This window comes from Scyliorhinus torazame, chromosome 12, assembly GCF_047496885.1.
Source record: "Scyliorhinus torazame isolate Kashiwa2021f chromosome 12, sScyTor2.1, whole genome shotgun sequence".
Classification (NCBI taxonomy): domain Eukaryota; kingdom Metazoa; phylum Chordata; class Chondrichthyes; order Carcharhiniformes; family Scyliorhinidae; genus Scyliorhinus; species Scyliorhinus torazame.
Genome location: NC_092718.1, coordinates 96,223,383 through 96,250,651, shown reverse-complemented (window position 1 = coordinate 96,250,651; position 27,269 = coordinate 96,223,383). Strand labels below are relative to the sequence as shown.

The following is a 27,269-nucleotide window of genomic DNA, read 5'->3' as shown; positions in this document are numbered from 1 at the left end:
CGGGGATCCTCATTCATGAGCGATGAGCTGCGTCAGTTCCTGCTGAACAAGGGTATCGCCTTGAGCAGGACGACCAGCTATAACCCCCGGGGAAACGGGCAGGTGGAGAGGGAGAATGGGATGGTCTGGAGGGCCGTCCAGCTGGCCCTAGGTCCAGCAATCTCCCGGCATCCCACTGGCAGGAGGTCCTCCCCGACACACTGCACTCCATTTGGTCGCTCCTATGCACTGCGACTAATGACACACTCCATGAACGTCTCTTTGCCTTCCCCAGGAAATCCACATCCGGGGTGTCGCTCCCGACTTGGCTCGCAGCTCCAGGACCCATATTCCTCCGTAAGCACGTCTGACTCCACAAGGCGGACCCGTTGGTTGAGAGGGTATAGCTACACCACGCCAACCCACAGTATGCCGACGCAGCATACCCCGATGGCCGCCAAGATACTGTCTCCCTCAGCGACCTGGCACCAGCTGGTTCCACACACACACACCCCTTAGCCCGGCACCACCCTCCCCTCCCCCGGCGCACCCAGCCGCAACCCCCGCCCCAGGACAATCTGTCCTCCCCCTGACCATGCCCGAGGATGAAGAGGATTTCGGCATGCTCCCGGAGTCACCGAAGACCAGACCGACACCGGAATCGCCGCCATCACTGCGGCGCTCCCAACGGCAGATCAAGGCTCCGGACCGACTGAACCTCTAACTTGATCGGGACTCTTAAAACATCATCCTTCTATATAATTCTCCTCCACATTCACTGGGCTCAATTTTTTTTTCTGTACTTTAAAACATCTACTTGTACATAGTTCTCCACCACCCCCGCCGGACTCAATTTTAACAGGGGGTGAATGTGGTAGTCACCACTGATGTAGATATTAGGTGCTTTGTGGTAAGGCCCTCTACTACAGGTACGGGGGTAGTTCCCTGCCTGCTGGCTCCACCCAGTAGGCAGAATATAAATATGTGTGTTCCCCGTACAGCAGCCATTTCGCCAGCTGCTGTAGGTCACACATCTTCGTGTAATAAATCCTCGATTGCAACCAACTCTCGTCTTTGTCTAATTGATCGTGCATCAACCATAGAACCTTAAAATTGGAGCCAGGCTGTCAGCACTGGTGTCAGGAAGCACTTCCTCACACAGAGAGGGGGTGGGAATCACGAACTTCTGATCATCACTCCGAAAGAATACTGTCGAGGGTGGGAGAACTCATTGTCAACTTCAAAACGGAGTGGGACTGATTGTTGTTAGATCGATGTAATCACCCTCGGGAGACCCAGGGACGACCCGATTGACCTCCGTGGGGCCCAGGGAATACCAGCTGCCCCTGCTGAGGAGCGGAGGACCAGCAGCGGGGGCTTGTGAATCTAGTGTTTCAAAGGCAGCCCGGATTGGGACTGGCATGATCGATAGTCCCGGCTGGGTCTTAGGTGCTGCAGGTCTTTACCTTTATTTGCCTAAATAAACTTTCATTTGTGTAACCTTCCCGAGACCCCTGAAGAATTTATAGTGAGGGGGAATGAGAGATCCAGGCGTAAAGCGGAGGGATTGAGTTAAGATACAAATCCGCTGTGAGCTGAATCAATGGAGGAACAGGCTAGAAGGGGGTCGAATGGCCTCTGGCCATTCCCATGCTCCTCTGTGGATCAGTTTTCAAAGGTTAATGTGGGAACCTGTGACATCAGTTCCATGAACAACTGGGATCCAGCTCCCAAACAGCAGGCTCGTCGGAAGTTCGGAACTCTGTGGAGAATGCATACTACGGGCTTTATAAAACTCAACATTTAATAAAGGTGGCATCACAGAGAAATACACAATTCAACACAAAATGAGTGCAATCCACAATTAATGTACACATGACAGTTTTCAGCGTTAAAGTGCAGAAATACAATCAAAGATATTAGATTCTGTGCAAAATAGGTACATTGTTTCATGATTGCTAGTCTAGACTTCTGGAGGTTACGGAGGTTGAGAGGGCTTCATAGATCATAGAATTTACAGTGCAGAAGGAGGCCATTCAGTCCATTGAGTCTGCATTGGCCCTTGGAAAGAGCACCCTACCTAAGCCCATACCGCCAACCTATCCCCATAACCCCACCTAATCTTCTTTTGGACACTAAGAGCAATTTAGCATAGCCAATCTACTTAACCTGCACATCTTTGGACGGTGGGAGTAAACTGGAGCACCCAGAGGAAACACACGCAGACACGTGGAGAACGTGCAGACTCCACACAGACAGTGACCCAAGCCGGGAATCGAATCTAGGACCCTGGAGCTGTGAAGCAACTGTGCTAACTACTGTGCTACCGTGCTGCCCCTGGTGTAGGGGCTGGAGGAGGTTACAGAGATATGGAAGGTTGTCAGGGCTGGAGGAGGTTGCAGAGATAGGGAGGGTTTGTACAGGCTGGAGGAGGTTATAGAGATAGGGAGGGTTTGTATGCATTGGAGTAGGTTACAGAGATAGGGAGGGGTGAGAGGGCTGGAGCAGGTTACATAGATAGGGAGGGTTTGTAGGGGCTGGAGGAGGTTACAAGGATAGGGATTTGTAGGGGCTGGAGGAGGTTACAGAAATAGGGAGGGATTTGTAGGGACTGGAGGAGGGTACAGATATAGGGAGGGATTTGTAGGGGCTGAAGGAGGGTACAGAGATAGGGAATGGCAAAACCATGGTGGGATTTGAACACAGGGATAATAGTTTTAGAATTACTGTACCTTACATCTAACTATACAATAATTCCTAACATGGCAATGAGATAGAGATGAAAATCCTGAGCTTGTTCTCCCTGGGGAGAAACAAGTTGCATTCAGGGGGACATGAAGGAGATCACCTTACAACATAGCTGGCTTAGCTAAGCTGACTGGACAGCTGGTCCATGACGCAGAGTGAGGCCAACAGCATGGGTTCAATTCCCGTATGGGCTGAAGATATCTATGAAAGCCCCGGTTTCTCAACCTTGTCTCTTGCCTGAGGTGTGGTGATCCTCAGGTTAAATTGCCGTCAGTCATCCCGTCCCCTCAAAGGGCAAAGCAGCTTTGGTCATCTGGCAGTATGGCAACTTTACTTTAACACAGCTGGAAGCAGCATCTTTCACATGTGCTGGGGGATTAAGGCGCAAACTTTGGGTATGATGAGAATATGGACGATCGTCCTTGGTAGGAAAATACCTCAGGGCACTGTCAGTCTCAGAATGGAGATGCATTCATAATCAGAGCTGGCAGCGTGAAGATAGGGGAGATAGAGCTTAGTTAATCCACGTACATCAAACATCACGAGTGTTCTTCCATCACTCGTAACCATCCACATGGTTGAATTCCATACCCCTTTGCTGTACCATCTCGAAATCAATCCCGCTCTCAGCTTCATTGTCGCTCATCCATACCTCTCCCCCCCAGCTCCCATTGCTGAGTTCTCCAGTGGGTCACATCTCTAACCACTTCCAAACATCTGGTTAAGGCCTGCCCTTTTTTGTCATCATACTTCGGCCGCAACCTCAGTTCCTCTGCGCTGTGTCAGTGAAGAGTCGCTCCTCACTAGCCTTCTGCTTCGTAGACAATGCTCCGGTTCAGCTGGCGTTGGACTAAATACCCTGGTGGTGCCTTTGTCTGTGCAAGGAGCAAGGGCCGACAGCTGAATGGCTTTTTTCTTCTGCATTCTCTTCAATCCCTCATGCATTAATACTGATGTGAACATTATTTTCCGTTTCTTGATAATTAAGTAAAAAATGGGGTCTGTGAAGGCAGACAATACCTCAAAACAAGCTTTTACCAGGTTAGCAGGGGTGTGGGCCTGTCAACTTTCAGGAGCAACACCGGCTTACAAAGACCCTCAATATTGAGCACCCTGCATATCGACGGGGGCAAGGATACAACAAGATAAGTGATGCAGCATCAGTCAGGGTGAGTGTGCAGTACGGTAAGGGATGCAGCATCAATGATGGTGAGTGTGCAATATGGTAAGGGATGCAGCATCAATGATGGTGAGTGTGCAGTACGGTAAGGGATGCAGCATCAATGATGGTGAGTGTGCAATATGGTAAGGGATGCAGCATCAATGATGGTGAGTGTGCAGTATGGTAACGGATGCAGCATCAGTCAGGGTGAGTGTGCAGTACGGTAAGGGATGCAGCATCAATGATGGTGAGTGTGCAGTACGGTAAGGGATGCAGCATCAATGATGGTGAGTGTGCAATATGGTAAGGGATGCAGCATCAATGATGGTGAGTGTGCAGTATGGTAACGGATGCAGCATCAGTCAGGGTGAGTGTGCAGTACGGTAAGGGATGCAGCATCAATCAGTGTGAGTGTGCAGTACGGTAAGGGATGCAGCATCAATCACAGTGAGTGTGCAGTACGGTAAGGGATGCAGCATCAATGATGGTGAGTGTGCCGTATGGTAAGGGATGCAGCATCAATGATGGTGAGTGTGCAGTATGGTAACGGATGCAGCATCAATGATGGTGAGTGTGCAGTATGGTAACGGATGCAGCATCAGTCAGGGTGAGTGTGCAGTACGGTAAGGGATGCAGCATCAATGATGGTGAGTGTGCAGTATGGTAACGGATGCAGCATCAGTCAGGGTGAGTGTGCAGTACGGTAAGGGATGCAGCATCAATCAGTGTGAGTGTGCAGTACGGTAAGGGATGCAGCATCAATCACAGTGAGTGTGCAGTACGGTAAGGGATGCAGCATCAATGATGGTGAGTGTGCCGTATGGTAAGGGATGCAGCATCAATGATGGTGAGTGTGCAGTATGGTAACGGATGCAGCATCAATGATGGTGAGTGTGCCGTATGGTAAGGGATGCAGCATCAATGATGGTGAGTGTGCCGTATGGTAAGGGATGCAGCATCAGTCAGGGTGAGTGTGCAGTATGGTAAGGGATGCAGCATCAGTCAGGGTAAGTGTGCAGTACGGTAAGGGATGCAGCATCAATGATGGTGAGTGTGCAGTATGGTAACGGATGCAGCATCAGTCAGGGTGAGTGTGCAGTACGGTAAGGGATGCAGCATCAATCAGTGTGAGTGTGCAGTACGGTAAGGGATGCAGCATCAATGATGGTGAGTGTGCAGTACGGTAAGGGATGCAGCATCAATCACAGTGAGTGTGCAGTACGGTAAGGGATGCAGCATCAATGATGGTGAGTGTGCAGTACGGTAAGGGATGCAGCATCAATCACAGTGAGTGTGCAGTACGGTAAGGGATGCAGCATCAGTCAGGGTAAGTGTACAGTATGGTAAGGGATGCAGCATCAATCAGTGTGAGTGTTCCGTATGGTAACGGATGCAGCATCAATGATGGTGAGTGTGCAGTATGGTAAGGGATGCAGCATCAATCACAGTGAGTGTGCAGTACGGTAAGGGATGCAGCATCAATCAGGGTAAGTGTGCAATATGGTAAGGGATGCAGCATCAGTCAGGGTAAGTGTGCAATATGGTAAGGGATGCAGCATCAGTCAGGGTGAGTGTGCAATATGGTAAGGGATGCAGCATCAGTCAGGGTAAGTGTGCAATATGGTAAGGGATGCAGCATCAGTCAGGGTGAGTGTGCAATACGGTAAGGGATGCAGCATCAATCAGGGTGAGTGTGCAATATGGTAAGGGATGCAGCATCAGTCAGGGTGAGTATGCAGTACGGTAAGGGATGCAGCATCAATCAGGGTAAGTGTGCAATATGGTAAGGGATGCAGCATCAGTCAGGGTGAGTATGCAGTACGGTAAGAGATGCAGCATCAGTCAGGGTAAGTGTGCAATATGGTAAGGGATGCAGCATCAGTCAGGGTGAGTGTGCAGTATGGTAAGAGATGCAGCATCAGTCAGGGTGAGTGTGCAGTACGGTAAGAGATGCAGCATCAGTCAGGGTAAGTGTGCAATATGGTAAGAGATGCAGCATCAGTCAGGGTGAGTGTGCAGTATGGTAAGGGATGCAGCATCAGTCAGGGTAAGTGTGCAATATGGTAAGAGATGCAGCATCAGTCAGGGTGAGTGTGCAGTACGGTAAGGGATGCAGCATCAGTTAGGGTAAGTGTGCAATATGGTAAGAGATGCAGCATCAGTCAGGGTGAGTGTGCAGTACGGTAAGAGATGCAGCATCAGTCAGGGTAAGTGTGCAATATGGTAAGGGATGCAGCATCAGTCAGGGTGAGTGTGCAGTACGGTAAGAGATGCAGCATCAGTCAGGGTAAGTGTGCAATATGGTAAGGGATGCAGCATCAATGATGGTGAGTGTGCAGTACGGTAAGAGATGCAGCATCAGTCAGGGTAAGTGTGCAATATGGTAAGAGAAGCAGCATCAGTCAGGGTAAGTGTGCAATATGGTAAGGGATGCAGCATCAATCAGGGTGAGTGTGCAATATGGTAAGGGATGCAGCATCAATGATGGTGAGTGTGCAGTATGGTAAGGGATGCAGCATCAATCACGGTGAGTGTGCTGTACGGTAAGGGATGCAGCATCAATCACAGTGAGTGTGCAGTACGGTAAGGGATGCAGCATCAGTCAGGGTAAGTGTGCAATATGGTAAGGGATGCAGCATCAATCAGGGTGAGTGTGCAATACGGTAAGGGATGCAGCATCAATGATGGTGAGTGTGCAGTACGGTAAGGGATGCAGCATCAGTCAGGGTAAGTGTGCAATATGGTAAGGGATGCAGCATCAGTCAGGGTGAGTGTGCAATACGGTAAGGGATGCAGCATCAGTCAGGGTAAGTGTGCAATATGGTAAGGGATGCAGCATCAGTCAGGGTGAGTGTGCAGTACGGTAAGAGATGCAGCATCAGTCAGGGTAAGTGTGCAATATGGTAAGGGATGCAGCATCAGTCAGGGTGAGTGTGCAGTACGGTAAGAGATGCAGCATCAGTCAGGGTAAGTGTGCAATATGGTAAGGGATGCAGCATCAGTCAGGGTGAGTGTGCAGTACGGTAAGAGATGCAGCATCAGTCAGGGTAAGTGTGCAATATGGTAAGGGATGCAGCATCAATGATGGTGAGTGTGCAGTACGGTAAGAGATGCAGCATCAGTCAGGGTAAGTGTGCAATATGGTAAGAGAAGCAGCATCAGTCAGGGTAAGTGTGCAATATGGTAAGGGATGCAGCATCAATCAGGGTGAGTGTGCAATATGGTAAGGGATGCAGCATCAATGATGGTGAGTGTGCAGTATGGTAAGGGATGCAGCATCAATCACGGTGAGTGTGCTGTACGGTAAGGGATGCAGCATCAATCACAGTGAGTGTGCAGTACGGTAAGGGATGCAGCATCAGTCAGGGTAAGTGTGCAATATGGTAAGGGATGCAGCATCAATCAGGGTGAGTGTGCAATACGGTAAGGGATGCAGCATCAATGATGGTGAGTGTGCAGTACGGTAAGGGATGCAGCATCAGTCAGGGTAAGTGTGCAATATGGTAAGGGATGCAGCATCAGTCAGGGTGAGTGTGCAGTATGGTAAAGGAGCAGCATCAGTCAGGGTGAGCATGCATATGGTCAGAGAAAATAAAAATGCAATATTTATAGGGGTAAGGGTGTCTCATGATGTATTCATGCGGGTAGTCGCCTGGTTCTCAATGTAATGGGGCATTACTTTGACCTGCTCTTCTGCAGGGCGATTTTACCCACTGTAAAGAAAATAGAGGAAAGGTTACTCTTTGTCATAGATTCACAATTTGAAACATTTCACAAAAATGTGGCCTCTTTCCAAGTTGGGGTTAAAATCACATGGAATCTCACAACCCCTGAAATGAATACATGAAGAGATAATCACCTTTTGTGGAATATATCACCAAGCCGGTTAACAGTGTGCTGAAGGTCACAATTAAGATAGGAATTATGTAATGTTGCCTCTTGTTGGTGCGCAGGTCTACTCGGCACTGCGGGACGTTTGAGGATGCTGAATGGAAATGAATTTAGGATAGATAAGGTCATCATAGCGGCATCATTTGCACATTCTTAAAACAGGGGCACACAAATGCACAAGCACAAATACACAAACGCAAACCCACATACACAAGCACAAATACACAAGCACAAGTGCGCACTTTGACTACATGGGGAGCGCTCCTGATTCCGAGTCAGATGTTTGTGAGACTTGAGCATGAAATAAAGGTAGGCCGACACTCCCAGCACCAGTCCTGGAGGAGTGCAGCACTATCATGGATATTGTCTGTTGGACAAGATTTTAAACTGTAAGGCTGTTGGCCCTCTCAGATGGGCATAAAAATTCCCAGGGGGTCCCTGGGCTAATACTGACCCCTCAGCCAACATCAGTGGCAAAAGTCTTCCTCTTGTAATAAAACAAATGGATCAAGAAATTAAACAGGAGTGCCGGGGGTAACAATCTCTAGTGAGGACTGTAACTAAAACAATGTCTAAAAGGAAACTTAACTAACAAAACCAAAACATCCTTACGCCCCCCCCCCCCCCCGGTCTGGAAAGGAAGCAGATTATATGTTCATATCAATGCTGTTATGGGATACTGCTGTTCACAAATTGCCACTTCCTACATTGACAACAGAGACTGCACTAGGAGAACAATGGGCTCCTTTGGCTGTAAATGTACTTGGGGGCATCCTGAGGTCACCAACAGTGCTATAGGGGTGGGATTCTCTGGCCTCCCAACGCGTGCTCGGCTAATTTGCCCCTCCCCCCTCCTGATAACCTATCACCCCTTTGCTTACCAAGATTCTGTATCACCTTAAAAAATATTCAGAGCGACACGTGGCGCAGTGGTTAGCACTGGGACTGCGGCACTGAGGACCCGGGTTTGAATCCCGGCTCTGGGTCACTGTCCGTGTGGAGTTTGCACATTCTCCCCATGTCTGCGTGGGTTTCACCCCCACAACCTAAAGATGTGTAGGTTAGGTGGATTGGCCACGCTAAATTGCTCCTTAATTGAAAAAAAAAAATAATTGGGTACTCTAAATTTATAAAACAAAAATGTTCTAAGACTCTGCTTCCATCGCCTTTTGAGGAAGAGACTTTGAGACTCACAATCCCCTGAAAGGAAAAATCTCACTTCATCTCTGTATTGAATGGGCGACTCTTATTTTTAAAACAGTGACCCCAGTTCTAGATACACTGACAAGAGGACACATCCTCTCCACATCCATCCTGTAAAGATGCCGCAGGACCTTATACGTTTCAATCAAGTTGCCTCTTAGTCTTCTAAACTCCAGTGGATACAAACCTTGCCTGTCCAACCTTTCCTCATAAGACAACCTGCCCATTCCTGGTATCAGTCCAGTAAACCTTCTCTGAACTGCTTCTGAAGCATTTCCACCTCTCCTTAGATAAGGAGACGAATCCTGTACACTATATTCCAAATGTGGTCTCACTATGCTCTGTACAAGTGAAGCATAACCTCCCTAATTGTGTATTCAATTCCGCTCCCAATGAATGATAATATTCTATTAGTTTTCCAAATTACTTGCTGTATCTACATAACAACCTTTTGTGATTCAGATTGCCTGACCTCTGAGCCTAGATAGGGTGCTCTTTCGGAGAGTCGGCACAGACTTGATGGGCTGAACAGCGTCCTTCTGAACTGTAGGGATTATATGATATGCTCTTTATCTAATCTTCTCCTTCACTTCACCATCCCACCCACTCCCTCCGCACCCAGAAATCTATCGATCTCGGTCTCGAATCCATTCAGCAACGGATGCTCCACAACTCGCATGCGCAACATGCAGCAAGACAGCCAACACCTTCAGAGCAGCAACATTTTCAAACCTCTCAATTGCCCGAAACAAAATATTCAGCTTTTCTGTTCTTCTGACCAATATGGATAACATCACATTTCCCCGCGGTACTCTCCATCCGCCGCTTTCTCACTCGACCCATCCACACCCATACAGTGCACCTACAGTGCAGGAGGCCATTCAGCCCATCGAGTCTGCACCAACCCTCCGAAAGAATACCCGATCTAGGCCCAATTCTCCGTCCTATCCTTGTAACCCCACAACCCAGCCTAATCTGCACATCTTTTGAACACTAAGGGACAATTTAGCATGGCCAATCCACCTAACCTACACACTTTTGGACTGTGGGAGGAAACAGGGCACCAGCGGAAATCCACACAGATGCGGAGAGAATGAGCAAGGTCTGCACAGTCACCCGAGGGCAGAAATGAAACCGGGTCCCTGGCGCTGTGGGGCAGCAATGCAAACCACTGTGCCACCACATTCGCTGTATCCTCCTTGTAGCTTCCCTGTCCCTCCTAATATTGCATCATCAGCAAGCTTTGATACCTTACACTCATAGGAACATAGGAATTAGGAGCAGATGTAAGCAATTCAGCCCCTCGAGCCTACTACGTCATTCAGACAGATCATGGCTGATCTCTTCCTGGTCCAAATCCACTTCCCTACCTATTCCCCTTATCCCTTCAACTCGATTTTTTATCAGAAATATATCTATCTCCTTTGAAACCATTTAATCACTCAGAGTCCATCGCCCTATGGGGCAGCGAGTTCCACAAATTCACCACCCTCTGCAAGAAGTAGTTCTCCTCATCTCAGTTTTAAATCTACCGCTTCTCAACCTATAACTTTGACATCTCGTTCTAGATTGCCCAACAAGGGGAACATTTGGTCGAAGTTTACTTTATCAATCCCTTTTAATATTTTATATACCTCAATCAGATCATCCACTCCCCTTCATCTAACGCTTTTCCATTGTAAGTAGCTGAAGGTCTATCACCGACACTTACAAAGGCCTCATTATCCCAGTCATTTATTCCCCCTCTCTCTTTTTGATCTATTAACCAGTCCTCAGCTCAAGCAAATACCCCGAAGGATATCCTGATAGGAATGAAATGAAAGGGGAAAGGGTGGAGACCCGCGTGGACCAGATGGGCCGAATGGACTGTTTCTGTTGCAAATTGCATTGTAACGCTCTCTAATTGACCATCCACCGTAATTTGACAAATTCCCATTTGCACATTTCTGAGGAGAAAGACAAGTCGTTGAAGTTTTTCATCTTGCACTCACCAGGACAATGGCAAGGTTGCCAAATTTCAAACAATCACAATGATTCAGATTACAGGAGAAAAGGGTGCGGATTCGTGGGTAAATCAACTCTGATTGGCTGGGGTGTTGTTATGGAGAGGAGTAACAGGGAACTATAGGCTCCCTGAGGTCCTGAGCAAGTTAAAAATGGTGCGTGGCTTGGACATATTCCTTTCGTTAGCAGAGAGTGGATCTGTGTCTGGCCATACGTCACTCTGAGCATCTAGAACTGAGACGCATTATGAGCTTCAAAGAATATTTTAAAGTGGTTGTTTGTGTGCTGCCCAATTGCACAATCATATCAAGCATTAGGCAATTTCTGATAACAATGCAGATGATGGTGGATATTACAAAGTAACAACTCGCCACCTAATAAATTCAGACTGTAAGTCTGGTTGTTAAGTCGATTTGCCACTGAACAGGTGTAGGTTCCACAGTCCTCCAGGCTGAATGTGTGCAGAGTGAGACTCTGTCCTGAATTGCAGAGGGATAGTCTCTCCGTCTCCATGATACTTTTCCCATTTTTTGTCCAGGAGAAATTGGGCATTGTGCCATGTTCCACCGAGCAACTTAGAGTCATGTTGCGGATGGAGCTGGTCTGGTTGGGTGCCATGATAATTGTGATCCCTTCAATGGGCTCTGAGAAGGAAAGCATTTTGACATCAATGTAAAGTAGTTTTATGATTGAGATCACACTGTTACCTAACCCCAACTTTTATAAGAGGAACAGTCAAATGATTTCACATTGCAAATTGAAAACTTGAAAATTAATGCCAATGGGTCCCAGGGGCCCACACCACCGGTACAGAAGAGTTAGATACAGAGTAATACTCCCGCTACACTGTGCCCATCAACCACTCCCAGGACCGGTACAGAAGAGTTAGACAGAAAGCAAAGCTCCCTCTACACTGTGCCCATCAACCACTCCCAGGACCGGTTCAAAGCGAGTTAGATGCAGAGCAAAGCCCCCTCTACACTGTGCCCATCAACCACTCCCAGGACCGGTTCAAAGCGAGTTAGACAGAAAGCAAAGCTCCCTCTACACTGTGCCCATCAACCACTCCCAGGACCGGTTCAAAGCGAGTTAGATGCAGAGCAAAGCCCCCTCTACACTGTGCCCATCAACCACTCCCAGGACCGGTTCAAAGCGAGTTAGACAGAAAGCAAAGCTCCCTCTACACTGTGCCCATCAACCACTCCCAGGACCGGTTCAAAGCGAGTTAGACAGAAAGCAAAGCCCCCTCTACACTGTGCCCATCAACCACTCCCAGGACCGGTTCAAAGCGAGTTAGACAGAAAGCAAAGCCCCCTCTACACGGTGCCCATCAACCACTCCCAGGACCGGTACAGTATGGGGTTAGATACAGAGCAAAGCTCCCTCTACACTGTGCCCATCAACCTCTCCCAGGACCGGTTCAAAGCGAGTTAGACAGAAAGCAAAGCTCCCTCTACACTGTGCCCATCAACCACTCCCAGGACCGGTTCAAAGCGAGTTAGACAGAAAGCAAAGCTCCCTCTACACTGTGCCCATCAACCACTCCCAGGACCGGTACAGAAGAGTTAGACAGAAAGCAAAGCCCCTCTACACTGTGCCCATCAACCACTCCCAGGACCGGTTCGAAGCGAGTTAGACAGAAAGCAAAGCTCCCTCTACACTGTGCCCATCAACCACTCCCAGGACCGGTTCAAAGCGAGTTAGATGCAGAGCAAAGCCCCCTCTACACTGTGCCCGTCAACCACTCCCAGGACCGGTTCAAAGCGAGTTAGACAGAAAGCAAAGCCCCCTCTACACTGTGCCCATCAACCACTCCCAGGACCGGTTCAAAGCAAGTGAGACAGAAAGCTAAGCCCCCTCTACACTGTGCCCATCAACCACTCCCAGGACCGGTTCAAAGCGAGTTAGACAGAAAGCAAAGCTCCCTCTACACTGTTCCCATCAACCACTCCCAGGACCGGTTCAAAGCGAGTTAGACAGAAAGCAAAGCTCCCTCTACACTGTGCCCATCAACCACTCCCAGGACCGGTTCAAAGCGTGTTAGACAGAAAGCAAAGCCCCCTCTTCACTGTGCCCATCAAACACTCCCAGGACCGGTTCAAAGCGAGTTAGACAGAAAGCAAAGCTCCCTCTACACTGTGCCCATCAACCACTCCCAGGACCGGTTCAAAGCGAGTTAGACAGAGAGCAAAGCCCCCTCTACACTGTGCCCATCAACCACTCCCAGGACCGGTTCAAAGCGAGTTAGACAGAAAGCAAAGCCCCCTCTACACTGTGCCCATCAACCACTCCCAGGACCGGTTCAAAGCGAGTTAGACAGAAAGCAAAGCCCCCTCTACACTGTGCCCATCAACCACTCCCAGGACCGGTTCAAAGCGAGTTAGATGCAGAGCAAAGCTCCCTCTACACTGTGCCCATCAACCACTCCCAGGACCGGTTCAAAGCGAGTTAGACAGAAAGCAAAGTTCCCTCTACACTGTGCCCAGCAACCACTCCCAGGACCGGTTCAAAGCGAGTTAGACAGAAAGCAAAGCTCCCTCTACACTGTGCCCATCAACCACTCCCAGGACCGGTTCAAAGCGAGTTAGACAGAAAGCAAAGCTCCCTCTACACTGTGCCCATCAACCACTCCCAGGACCGGTTCAAAGCGAGTTAGACAGAAAGCAAAGCTCCCTCTACACTGTGCCCATCAACCACTCCCAGGACCGGTTCAAAGCGAGTTAGACAGAAAGCAAAGCCCCCTCTACACTGTGCCCATCAACCACTCCCAGGACCGGTTCAAAGCGAGTTAGACAGAAAGCAAAGCCCCCTCTACAATGTGCCCATCAACCACTCCCAGGACCGGTTCAAAGCGAGTTAGACAGAAAGCAAAGCCCCCTCGACACTATGCCTATCAACCACTCCCAGGACCGGTTCAAAGCGAGTTGGAAAGAAAGCAAAGCCCCCTCTACACTGTGCCCATCAACCACTCCCAGGACCGGTACAGTATGGGGTTAGATACAGCGCAAAGCTCCCTCTACGCTGTGCCCATCAACCACTCCCAGGACCGGTTCAAAACGAGTTAGACAGAAAGCAAAGCTCCCTCTACACTGTGCCCATCAACCACTCCCAGGACCGGTTCAAAGCGAGTTAGATGCAGAGCAAAGCCCCCTCTACACTGTGCCCATCAACCACTCCCAGGACCGGTTCAAAGCGAGTTAGACAGAAAGCAAAGCTCCCTCTACACTGTGCCCATCAACCACTCCCAGGACCGGTTCAAAGCAAGTGAGACAGAAAGCTAAGCCCCCTCTACACTGTGCCCATCAACCACCCCCAGGACCGGTTCAAAGCGAGTTAGACAGAAAGCAAAGCTCCCTCTACACTGTGCCCATCAACCACTCCCAGGACCGGTTCAAAGCGAGTTAGACAGTAGGCAAAGCGCCCTCTGCACTGTGCCCATCAACCACTCCCAGGACCGGTTCAAAGCGAGTTAGGCAGAAAGCAAAGCCCCCTCTACACTGTGCCCATCAAACACTCCCAGGACCGGTTCAAAGCGAGTTAGACAGAAAACAAAGCTCCCTCTACACTGTGCCCATCAACCACTCCCAGGACCGGTTCAAAGCGAGTTAGACAGAAAGCAAAGCCCCCTCGACACTGTGCCCATCAACCACTCCCAGGACCGGTTCAAAGCGAGTTAGACAGAAAGCAAAGCCCCCTCTACACTGTGCCCATCAACCACTCCCAGGACCGGTTCAAAGCGAGTTAGACAGAAAGCAAAGCCCCCTCTACACTGTGCCCATCAACCACTCCCAGGACCGGTTCAAAGCGAGTTAAATGCAGAGCAAAGCTCCCTCTACGCTGTGCCCATCAACCACTCCCAGGACCGGTTCAAAGCGAGTTAGACAGAAAGCAAAGTTCCCTCTACACTGTGCCCAGCAACCATTCCCAGGACCGGTTCAAAGCGAGTTAGAGAGAAAGCAAAGCTCCCTCTACACAGTGCCCATCAACCACTCCCAGGACCGGTTCAAAGCGAGTTAGACAGAAAGCAAAGCTCCCTCTACACTGTGCCCATCAACCACTCCCAGGACCGGTTCAAAGCGAGTTAGACAGAAAGCAAAGCTCCCTCTACACTGTGCCCATCAACCACTCCCAGGACCGGTTCAAAGCGAGTTAGACAGAAAGCAAAGCTCCCTCTACACTGTGCCCATCAACCACTCCCAGGACCGGTTCAAAGCGAGTTAGACAGAAAGCAAAGCCCCCTCTACACTGTGCCCATCAACCACTCCCAGGACCGGTTCAAAGCGAGTTAGACAGAAAGCAAAGCCCCCTCTACACTGTGCCCATCCACCACTCCCAGGACCGGTTCAAAGCGAGTTAGACAGAAAGCAAAGCCCCCTCTACACTGTGCCCATCAACCACTCCCAGGACCGGTTCAAAGCGAGTTAGACAGAAAGCAAAGCCCCCTCTACACTGTGCCCATCAACCACTCCCAGGACCGGTACAGTATGGGGTTAGATACAGCGCAAAGCTCCCTCTACACTGTGCCCATCAACCACTCCCAGGACCGGTTCAAAGCGAGTTAGACAGAAAGCAAAGCTCCCTCTACACTGTGCCCATCAACCACTCCCAGGACCGGTTCAAAGTGAGTTAGACAGAAAGCAAAGCTCCCTCTACACTGTGCCCATCAACCACTCCCAGGACCGGTTCAAAGCGAGTTAGACAGAAAGCAAAGCCCCCTCTACACTGTGCCCATCAATCACTCCCAGGACCGGTTCAAAGCGAGTTAGACAGAAAGCAAAGCCCCCTCTACACTGTGCCCATCAATCACTCCCAGGACCGGTTCAAAGCGAGTTAGACAGAAAGCAAAGCCCCCTCTACACTGTGCCCATCAACCACTCCCAGGACCGGTTCAAAGCGAGTTAGACAGAAAGCAAAGCCCCCTCTACACTGTGGCCATCAATCACTCCCAGGACCGGTTCAAAGCGAGTTGGACAGAAAGCAAAGCCCCCTCTACACTGTGCCCATCAATCACTCCCAGGACCGGTTCAAAGCGAGTTAGACAGAAAGCAAAGCCCCCTCTACACTGTGCCCATCAACCACTCCCAGGACCGGTTCAAAGCGAGTTAGACAGAAAGCAAAGCCCCCTCTACACTGTGCCCATCAACCACTCCCAGGACCGGTTCAAAGCGAGTTAGACAGAAACAAAGCTCCCTCTACACTGTGCCCATCAACCACTCCCAGGACCTGTTCAAAGCGAGTTAGACAGAAAGCAAAGCTCCCTCTACACTGTGCCCATCAACCACTCCCAGGACCGGTTCAAAGCGAGTTAGGCAGAAAGCAAAGCCCCCTCTACACTGTGCCCATCAACCACTCCCAGGACCGGTTCAAAGCGAGTTAGACAGAAAGCAAAGCCCCCTCTACACTGTGCCCATCAACCACTCCCAGGACCGGTTCAAAGCGAGTTAGATGCAGAGCAAAGCTCCCTCTACACTGTGCCCATCAACCACTCCCAGGACCGGTTCAAAGCGAGTTAGACAGAAAGCAAAGCTCCCTCTACACTGTGCCCATCAACCACTCCCAGGACCCGTTCAAAGCGAGTTAGACAGAAAGCAAAGCTCCCTCTACACTGTGCCCATCAACCACTCCCAGGACCGGTTCAAAGCGAGTTAGACAGAAAGCAAAGCCCCCTCTACACTGTGCCCATCAACCACTCCCAGGACCGGTTCAAAGCGAGTTAGACAGAAAGCAAAGCCCCCTCTACACTGTGCCCATCAACCACTCCCAGGACCGGTTCAAAGCGAGTTAGACAGAAAGCAAAGCTCCCTCTACACTGTGCCCATCAACCACTCCCAGGACCGGTTCAAAGCGAGTTAGACAGAAAGCAAAGCCCCCTCTACACTGTGCCCATCAACCACTCCCAGGACCGGTTCAAAGCGAGTTAGACAGAAAGCAAAGTCCCCTCTACACTGTGCCCATCAACCACTCCCAGGACCGGTTCAAAGCGAGTTAGACAGAAAGCAAAGCCCCCTCTACACTGTGCCCATCAACCACTCCCAGGACCGGTTCAAAGCGAGTTAGACAGAAAGCAAAGCCCTCTCTACACTGTGCCCATCAACCACTCCCAGGACCGGTTCAAAGCGAGTTAGACAGAAAGCAAAGCCCCCTCTACACTGTGCCCATCAACCACTCCCAGGACCGGTTCAAAGCGAGTTAGATGCAGAGCAAAGCTCCCTCTACACTGTGCCCATCAACCACTCCCAGGACCGGTTCAAAGCGAGTTAGACAGAAAGCAAAGCCCCCTCTACACTGTGCCCATCAACCACTCCCAGGACCGGTTCAAAGCGAGTTAGATGCAGAGCAAAGCTCCCTCTACACTGTGCCCATCAACCACTCCCAGGACCGGTTCAAAGCGAGTTAGACAGAAAGCAAAGCTCCCTCTACACTGTGCCCATCAACCACTCCCAGGACCCGTTCAAAGCGAGTTAGACAGAAAGCAAAGCTCCCTCTACACTGTGCCCATCAACCACTCCCAGGACCGGTTCAAAGCGAGTTAGACAGAAAGCAAAGCCCCCTCTACACTGTGCCCATCAACCACTCCCAGGACCGGTTCAAAGCGAGTTAGACAGAAAGCAAAGCCCCCTCTACACTGTGCCCATCAACCACTCCCAGGACCGGTTCAAAGCGAGTTAGACAGAAAGCAAAGCCCCCTCTACACTGTGCTCATCAAACACTCCCAGGACCGGTTCAAAGCGAGTTAGACAGAAAGCAAAGCCCCCTCTGCACTGTGCCCATCAACCACTCCCAGGACCGGTTCAAAGCGAGTTAGACAGAAAGCAAAGCCCCCTCTACACTGTGCCCATCAACCACTCCCAGGACCGGTTCAAAGCGAGTTAGACAGAAAGCAAAGCTCCCTCTACACTGTGCCCATCAACCACTCCCAGGACCGGTTCAAAGCGAGTTAGACAGAAAGCAAAGCCCCCTCTACACTGTGCCCATCAACCACTCCCAGGACCGGTTCAAAGCGAGTTAGATGCAGAGCAAAGCTCCCTCTACACTGTGCCCATCAACCACTCCCAGGACCGGTTCAAAGCGAGTTAGACAGAAAGCAAAGCTCCCTCTACACTGTGCCCATCAACCACTCCCAGGACCGGTTCAAAGCGAGTTCGACAGAAAGCAAAGCCCTCTCTACACTGTGCCCATCAACCACTCCCAGGACCGGTTCAAAGCGAGTTAGACAGAAAGCAAAGCTCCCTCTACACTGTGCCCATCAACCACTCCCAGGACCGGTTCAAAGCGAGTTAGACAGAAAGCAAAGCTCCCTCTACACTGTGCCCATCAACCACTCCCAGGACAGGTTCAAAGCGAGTTAGACAGAAAGCAAAGCTCCCTCTACACTGTGCCCATCAACCACTCCCAGGACCGGTTCAAAGCGAGTCAGACAGAAAGCAAAGCCCCCTCTACACTGTGCCCATCAACCACTCCCAGGACCGGTTAAAAGCGAGTTAGACAGAAAGCAAAGCCCCCTCTACACTGTGCCCATCAACCACTCCCAGGACCGGTTCAAAGCGAGTTAGATGCAGAGCAAAGCTCCCTCTACACTGTGCCCATCAACCACTCCCAGGACCGGTTCAAAGCGAGTTAGACAGAAAGCAAAGCTCCCTCTACACTGTGCCCATCAACCACTCCCAGGACCGATTCAAAGCGAGTTAGACAGAAAGCAAAGCTCCCTCTACACTGTGTCCATCAACCACTCCCAGGACCGGTTCAAAGCGAGTTAGACAGAAAGCAAAGCCCCCTCTACGCTGTGCCCATCAACCACTCCCAGGACCGGTTCAAAGCGAGTTAGACAGAAAGCAAAGCCCCCTCTACACTGTGCCCATCAACCACTCCCAGGACCGGTTCAAAGCGAGTTAGACAGAAAGCAAAGCCCCCTCTACACTGTGCCCATCAACCACTCCCAGGACCGGTACAGTATGGGGTTAGATACAGCGCAAAGCTCCCTCTACACTGTGCCCATCAACCACTCCCAGGACCGGTTCAAAGCGAGTTAGACAGAAAGCAAAGCTCCCTCTACACTGTGCCCATCAACCACTCCCAGGACCGGTTCAAAGTGAGTTAGACAGAAAGCAAAGCTCCCTCGACACTGTGCCCATCAACCACTCCCAGGACCGGTTCAAAGCGAGTTAGACAGAAAGCAAAGCCCCCTCTACACTGTGCCCATCAATCACTCCCAGGACCGGTTCAAAGCGAGTTAGACAGAAAGCAAAGCCCCCTCTACACTGTGCCCATCAACCACTCCCAGGACCGGTTCAAAGCGAGTTAGACAGAAAGCAAAGCCCCCTCTACACTGTGCCCATCAACCACTCCCAGGACCGGTTCAAAGCGAGTTAGACAGAAAGCAAAGCCCCCTCTACACTGTGCCCATCAACCACTCCCAGGACCGGTTCAAAGCGAGTTAGACAGAAAGCAAAGCTCCCTCTACACTGTGCCCATCAACCACTCCCAGGACCGGTTCAAAGCGAGTTAGATGCAGAGCAAAGCTCCCTCTACACTGTGCCCATCAACCACTCCCAGGACCGGTTCAAAGCGAGTTAGACAGAAAGCAAAGCTCCCTCTACACTGTGCCCATCAACCACTCCCAGGACCGGTTCAAAGCGAGTTCGACAGAAAGCAAAGCCCTCTCTACACTGTGCCCATCAACCACTCCCAGGACCGGTTCAAAGCGAGTTAGACAGAAAGCAAAGATCCCTCTACACTGTGCCCATCAACCACTCCCAGGACCGGTTCAAAGCAAGTTAGACAGAAAGCAAAGCTCCCTCTACACTGTGCCCATCAACCACTCCCAGGACAGGTTCAAAGCGAGTTAGACAGAAAGCAAAGCTCCCTCTACACTGTGCCCATCAACCACTCCCAGGACCGGTTCAAAGCGAGTTAGACAGAAAGCAAAGCCCCCTCTACACTGTGCCCATCAACCACTTCCAGGACCGGTTCAAAGCGAGTTAGACAGAAAGCAAAGCTCCCTCTACACTGTGCCCATCAACCACTCCCAGGACCGGTTCAAAGCGAGTCAGACAGAAAGCAAAGCCCCCTCTACACTGTGCCCATCAACCACTCCCAGGACCGGTTCAAAGCGAGTTAGACAGAAAGCAAAGCCCCCTCTACACTGTGCCCATCAACCACTCCCAGGACCGGTTCAAAGCGAGTTAGACAGAAAGCAAAGCCCCCTCTACACTGTGGCCATCAATCACTCCCAGGACCGGTTCAAAGCGAGTTGGACAGAAAGCAAAGCCCCCTCTACACTGTGCCCATCAATCACTCCCAGGACCGGTTCAAAGCGAGTTAGACAGAAAGCAAAGCCCCCTCTACACTGTGCCCATCAACCACTCCCAGGACCGGTTCAAAGCGAGTTAGACAGAAAGCAAAGCCCCCTCTACACTGTGCCCATCAACCACTCCCAGGACCGGTTCAAAGCGAGTTAGACAGAAACAAAGCTCCCTCTACACTGTGCCCATCAACCACTCCCAGGACCTGTTCAAAGCGAGTTAGACAGAAAGCAAAGCTCCCTCTACACTGTGCCCATCAACCACTCCCAGGACCGGTTCAAAGCGAGTTAGGCAGAAAGCAAAGCCCCCTCTACACTGTGCCCATCAACCACTCCCAGGACCGGTTCAAAGCGAGTTAGACAGAAAGCAAAGCCCCCTCTACACTGTGCCCATCAACCACTCCCAGGACCGGTTCAAAGCGAGTTAGACAGAAAGCAAAGCTCCCTCTACACTGTGCCCATCAACCACTCCCAGGACCCGTTCAAAGCGAGTTAGACAGAAAGCAAAGCTCCCTCTACACTGTGCCCATTAACCACTTCCAGGACCGGTTCAAAGCGAGTTAGACAGAAAGCAAAGCCCCCTCTACACTGTGCCCATCAACCACTCCCAGGACCGGTTCAAAGCGAGTTAGACAGAAAGCAAAGCCCCCTCTACACTGTGCCCATCAACCACTCCCAGGACCGGTTCAAAGCGAGTTAGACAGAAAGCAAAGCCCCCTCTACACTGTGCCCATCAACCACTCCCAGGACCGGTTCAAAGCGAGTTAGACAGAAAGCAAAGCCCCCTCTACACTGTGCCCATCAACCACTCCCAGGACCGGTTCAAAGCGAGTTAGACAGAAAGCAAAGCCCCCTCTACACTGTGCCCATCAACCACTCCCAGGACCGGTTCAAAGCGAGTTAGACAGAAAGCAAAGCCCCCTCTACACTGTGCCCATCAACCACTCCCAGGACCGGTTCAAAGCGAGTTAGACAGAAAGCAAAGCCCCCTCTACACTGTGCCCATCAACCACTCCCAGGACCGGTTCAAAGCGAGTTAGACAGAAAGCAAAGCCCTCTCTACACTGTGCCCATCAACCACTCCCAGGACCGGTTCAAAGCGAGTTAGACAGAAAGCAAAGCCCCCTCTACACTGTGCCCATCAACCACTCCCAGGACCGGTTCAAAGCGAGTTAGATGCAGAGCAAAGCTCCCTCTACACTGTGCCCATCAACCACTCCCAGGACCGGTTCAAAGCGAGTTAGACAGAAAGCAAAGCCCCCTCTACACTGTGCCCATCAACCACTCCCAGGACCGGTTCAAAGCGAGTTAGATGCAGAGCAAAGCTCCCTCTACACTGTGCCCATCAACCACTCCCAGGACCGGTTCAAAGCGAGTTAGACAGAAAGCAAAGCTCCCTCTACACTGTGCCCATCAACCACTCCCAGGACCCGTTCAAAGCGAGTTAGACAGAAAGCAAAGCTCCCTCTACACTGTGCCCATCAACCACTCCCAGGACCGGTTCAAAGCGAGTTAGACAGAAAGCAAAGCCCCCTCTACACTGTGCCCATCAACCACTCCCAGGACCGGTTCAAAGCGAGTTAGACAGAAAGCAAAGCCCCCTCTACACTGTGCCCATCAACCACTCCCAGGACCGGTTCAAAGCGAGTTAGACAGAAAGCAAAGCCCCCTCTACACTGTGCTCATCAAACACTCCCAGGACCGGTTCAAAGCGAGTTAGACAGAAAGCAAAGCCCCCTCTGCACTGTGCCCATCAACCACTCCCAGGACCGGTTCAAAGCGAGTTAGACAGAAAGCAAAGCCCCCTCTACACTGTGCCCATCAACCACTCCCAGGACCGGTTCAAAGCGAGTTAGACAGAAAGCAAAGCTCCCTCTACACTGTGCCCATCAACCACTCCCAGGACCGGTTCAAAGCGAGTTAGACAGAAAGCAAAGCCCCCTCTACACTGTGCCCATCAACCACTCCCAGGACCGGTTCAAAGCGAGTTAGATGCAGAGCAAAGCTCCCTCTACACTGTGCCCATCAACCACTCCCAGGACCGGTTCAAAGCGAGTTAGACAGAAAGCAAAGCTCCCTCTACACTGTGCCCATCAACCACTCCCAGGACCGGTTCAAAGCGAGTTCGACAGAAAGCAAAGCCCTCTCTACACTGTGCCCATCAACCACTCCCAGGACCGGTTCAAAGCGAGTTAGACAGAAAGCAAAGCTCCCTCTACACTGTGCCCATCAACCACTCCCAGGACCGGTTCAAAGCGAGTTAGACAGAAAGCAAAGCTCCCTCTACACTGTGCCCATCAACCACTCCCAGGACAGGTTCAAAGCGAGTTAGACAGAAAGCAAAGCTCCCTCTACACTGTGCCCATCAACCACTCCCAGGACCGGTTCAAAGCGAGTCAGACAGAAAGCAAAGCCCCCTCTACACTGTGCCCATCAACCACTCCCAGGACCGGTTAAAAGCGAGTTAGACAGAAAGCAAAGCCCCCTCTACACTGTGCCCATCAACCACTCCCAGGACCGGTTCAAAGCGAGTTAGATGCAGAGCAAAGCTCCCTCTACACTGTGCCCATCAACCACTCCCAGGACCGGTTCAAAGCGAGTTAGACAGAAAGCAAAGCTCCCTCTACACTGTGCCCATCAACCACTCCCAGGACCGATTCAAAGCGAGTTAGACAGAAAGCAAAGCTCCCTCTACACTGTGTCCATCAACCACTCCCAGGACCGGTTCAAAGCGAGTTAGACAGAAAGCAAAGCCCCCTCTACGCTGTGCCCATCAACCACTCCCAGGACCGGTTCAAAGCGAGTTAGACAGAAAGCAAAGCCCCCTCTACACTGTGCCCATCAACCACTCCCAGGACCGGTTCAAAGCGAGTTAGACAGAAAGCAAAGCCCCCTCTACACTGTGCCCATCAACCACTCCCAGGACCGGTACAGTATGGGGTTAGATACAGCGCAAAGCTCCCTCTACACTGTGCCCATCAACCACTCCCAGGACCGGTTCAAAGCGAGTTAGACAGAAAGCAAAGCTCCCTCTACACTGTGCCCATCAACCACTCCCAGGACCGGTTCAAAGTGAGTTAGACAGAAAGCAAAGCTCCCTCGACACTGTGCCCATCAACCACTCCCAGGACCGGTTCAAAGCGAGTTAGACAGAAAGCAAAGCCCCCTCTACACTGTGCCCATCAATCACTCCCAGGACCGGTTCAAAGCGAGTTAGACAGAAAGCAAAGCCCCCTCTACACTGTGCCCATCAACCACTCCCAGGACCGGTTCAAAGCGAGTTAGACAGAAAGCAAAGCCCCCTCTACACTGTGCCCATCAACCACTCCCAGGACCGGTTCAAAGCGAGTTAGACAGAAAGCAAAGCCCCCTCTACACTGTGCCCATCAACCACTCCCAGGACCGGTTCAAAGCGAGTTAGACAGAAAGCAAAGCTCCCTCTACACTGTGCCCATCAACCACTCCCAGGACCGGTTCAAAGCGAGTTAGATGCAGAGCAAAGCTCCCTCTACACTGTGCCCATCAACCACTCCCAGGACCGGTTCAAAGCGAGTTAGACAGAAAGCAAAGCTCCCTCTACACTGTGCCCATCAACCACTCCCAGGACCGGTTCAAAGCGAGTTCGACAGAAAGCAAAGCCCTCTCTACACTGTGCCCATCAACCACTCCCAGGACCGGTTCAAAGCGAGTTAGACAGAAAGCAAAGATCCCTCTACACTGTGCCCATCAACCACTCCCAGGACCGGTTCAAAGCAAGTTAGACAGAAAGCAAAGCTCCCTCTACACTGTGCCCATCAACCACTCCCAGGACAGGTTCAAAGCGAGTTAGACAGAAAGCAAAGCTCCCTCTACACTGTGCCCATCAACCACTCCCAGGACCGGTTCAAAGCGAGTTAGACAGAAAGCAAAGCCCCCTCTACACTGTGCCCATCAACCACTTCCAGGACCGGTTCAAAGCGAGTTAGACAGAAAGCAAAGCTCCCTCTACACTGTGCCCATCAACCACTCCCAGGACCGGTTCAAAGCGAGTCAGACAGAAAGCAAAGCCCCCTCTACACTGTGCCCATCAACCACTCCCAGGACCGGTTCAAAGCGAGTTAGACAGAAAGCAAAGCCCCCTCTACACTGTGCCCATCAACCACTCCCAGGACCGGTTCAAAGCGAGTTAGATGCAGAGCAAAGCTCCCTCTACACTGTGCCCATCAACCACTCCCAGGACCGGTTCAAAGCGAGTTAGACAGAAAGCAAAGCCCCCTCTACACTGTGCCCATCAACCACTCCCAGGACCGGTTCAAAGCGAGTTAGACAGAAAGCAAAGCCCCCTCTACACTGTGCCCATCAACCACTCCCAGGACCGGTTCAAAGCGAGTTAGACAGAAAGCAAAGCCCCCTCTACACTGTGCCCATCAACCACTCCCAGGACCGGTACAGTATGGGGTTAGATACAGCGCAAAGCTCCCTCTACACTGTGCCCATCAACCACTCCCAGGACCGGTTCAAAGCGAGTTAGACAGAAAGCAAAGCTCCCTCTACACTGTGCCCATCAACCACTCCCAGGACCGGTTCAAAGCGAGTTAGACAGAAAGCAAAGCCCCCTCTACACTGTGCCCATCAACCACTCCCAGGACCGGTTCAAAGCGAGTTAGACAGAAAGCAAAGCCCCCTCTACACTGTGCCCATCAACCACTCCCAGGACCGGTTCAAAGCGAGTTAGACAGAAAGCAAAGCTCCCTCTACACTGTGCCCATCAACCACTCCCAGGACCCGTTCAAAGCGAGTTAGACAGAAAGCAAAGCTCCCTCTACACTGTGCCCATTAACCACTTCCAGGACCGGTTCAAAGCGAGTTAGACAGAAAGCAAAGCCCCCTCTACACTGTGCCCATCAACCACTCCCAGGACCGGTTCAAAGCGAGTTAGACAGAAAGCAAAGCCCCCTCTACACTGTGCCCATCAACCACTCCCAGGACCGGTTCAAAGCGAGTTAGACAGAAAGCAAAGCCCCCTCTACACTGTGCCCATCAACCACTCCCAGGACCGGTTCAAAGCGAGTTAGACAGAAAGCAAAGCCCCCTCTACACTGTGCCCATCAACCACTCCCAGGACCGGTTCAAAGCGAGTTAGACAGAAAGCAAAGCCCCCTCTACACTGTGCCCATCAACCACTCCCAGGACCGGTTCAAAGCGAGTTAGACAGAAAGCAAAGCCCCCTCTACACTGTGCCCATCAACCACTCCCAGGACCGGTTCAAAGCGAGTTAGACAGAAAGCAAAGCCCCCTCTACACTGTGCTCATCAAACACTCCCAGGACCGGTTCAAAGCGAGTTAGACAGAAAGCAAAGCCCCCTCTACACTGTGCCCATCAACCACTCCCAGGACCGGTTCAAAGCGAGTTAGACAGAAAGCAAAGCCCCCTCTACACTGTGCCCATCAACCACTCCGAGGACCGGTTCAAAGCGAGTTAGATGCAGAGCAAAGCTCCCTCTACACTGTGCCCATCAACCACTCCCAGGACCGGTTCAAAGCGAGTTAGACAGAAAGCAAAGCTCCCTCTACACTGTGCCCATCAACCACTCCCAGGACCGTTTCAAAGCGAGTTCGACAGAAAGCAAAGCCCTCTCTACACTGTGCCCATCAACCACTCCCAGGACCGGTTCAAAGCGAGTTAGACAGAAAGCAAAGCTCCCTCTACACTGTGCCCATCAACCACTCCCAGGACCGGTTCAAAGCGAGTTAGACAGAAAGCAAAGCTCCCTCTACACTGTGCCCATCAACCACTCCCAGGACAGGTTCAAAGCGAGTTAGACAGAAAGCAAAGCTCCCTCTACACTGTGCCCATCAACCACTCCCAGGACCGGTTCAAAGCGAGTTAGACAGAAAGCAAAGCCCCCTCTACACTGTGCCCATCAACCACTCCCAGGACCTGTTCAAAGCGAGTTAGACAGAAAGCAAAGCTCCCTCTACACTGTGCCCATCAACCACTCCCAGGACCGGTTCAAAGCGAGTTAGACAGAAAGCAAAGCCCCCTCTACACTGTGCCCATCAACCACTCCCAGGACTGGTTCAAAGCGAGTTAGATGCACAGTAAAGCTCCCTCTACACTGTGCCCATCAACCACTCCCAGGACCGGTTCAAAGCGAGTTAGACAGAAAGCAAAGCCCCCTCTACACTGTGCCCATCAACCACTCCCAGGACCGGTTCAAAGCGAGTTAGACAGAAAACAAAGCTCCCTCTACACTGTGCCCATCAACCACTCCCAGGACCGGTTCAAAGCGAGTTAGACAGAAAGCAAAGCTCCCTCTACACTGTGCCCATCAACCACTCCCAGGACCGGTTCAAAGCGAGTTAGACAGAAAGCAAAGCCCCCTCTACACTGTGCCCATCAACCACTCCCAGGACCGGTTCAAAGCGAGTTAGATGCAGAGCAAAGCTCCCTCTACACTGTGCCCATCAACCACTCCCAGGACCGGTTCAAAGCGAGTTAGACAGAAAGCAAAGCTCCCTCTACACTGTGCCCATCAACCACTCCCAGGACCGGTTCAAAGCGAGTTAGACAGAAAGCAAAGCCCCCTCTACACTGTGCCCATCAACCACTCCCAGGACCGGTTCAAAGCGAGTTCGACAGAAAGCAAAGCCCTCTCTACACTGTGCCCATCAACCACTCCCAGGACAGGTTCAAAGCGAGTTAGACAGAAAGCAAAGCTCCCTCTACACTGTGCCCATCAACCACTCCCAGGACCGGTTCAAAGCGAGTTAGACAGAAAGCAAAGCTCCCTCTACACTGTGCCCATCAACCACTCCCAGGACAGGTTCAAAGCGAGTTAGACAGAAAGCAAAGCTCCCTCTACACTGTGCCCATCAACCACTCCCAGGACCGGTTCAAAGCGAGTTAGACAGAAAGCAAAGCCCCCTCTACACTGTGCCCATCAACCACTTCCAGGACCGGTTCAAAGCGAGTTAGACAGAAAGCAAAGCTCCCTCTAC

The 27,269-nt window shown here is 51.2% G+C and overlaps 1 protein-coding gene across 4 annotated transcripts in view; it reads right to left on the bottom strand.

The window, feature by feature from the left end:
- Nucleotides 1-1,765: 1,765 nt before the first annotated feature.
- The window catches only part of LOC140386578 (hepatic and glial cell adhesion molecule-like), a 103,383-nt gene continuing 77,879 nt past the window's right edge, over nucleotides 1,766-27,269 (bottom strand). For 3 of the 4 annotated variants that reach the window (XM_072469021.1, XM_072469019.1, XM_072469020.1), the window contains 3 exons: nucleotides 11,362-11,631; nucleotides 7,749-7,874; nucleotides 1,766-7,602 (listed from right to left, as the gene is read on the bottom strand). In XM_072469021.1, the coding sequence (XP_072325122.1) occupies nucleotides 7,565-7,602; nucleotides 7,749-7,874; nucleotides 11,362-11,631 (434 nt within the window). In that variant the 3' untranslated portion in view covers nucleotides 1,766-7,564. The remainder of the gene's footprint in view (nucleotides 7,603-7,748; nucleotides 7,875-11,361; nucleotides 11,632-27,269) is intronic. The other variant, XM_072469022.1, reaches the window with a different exon arrangement.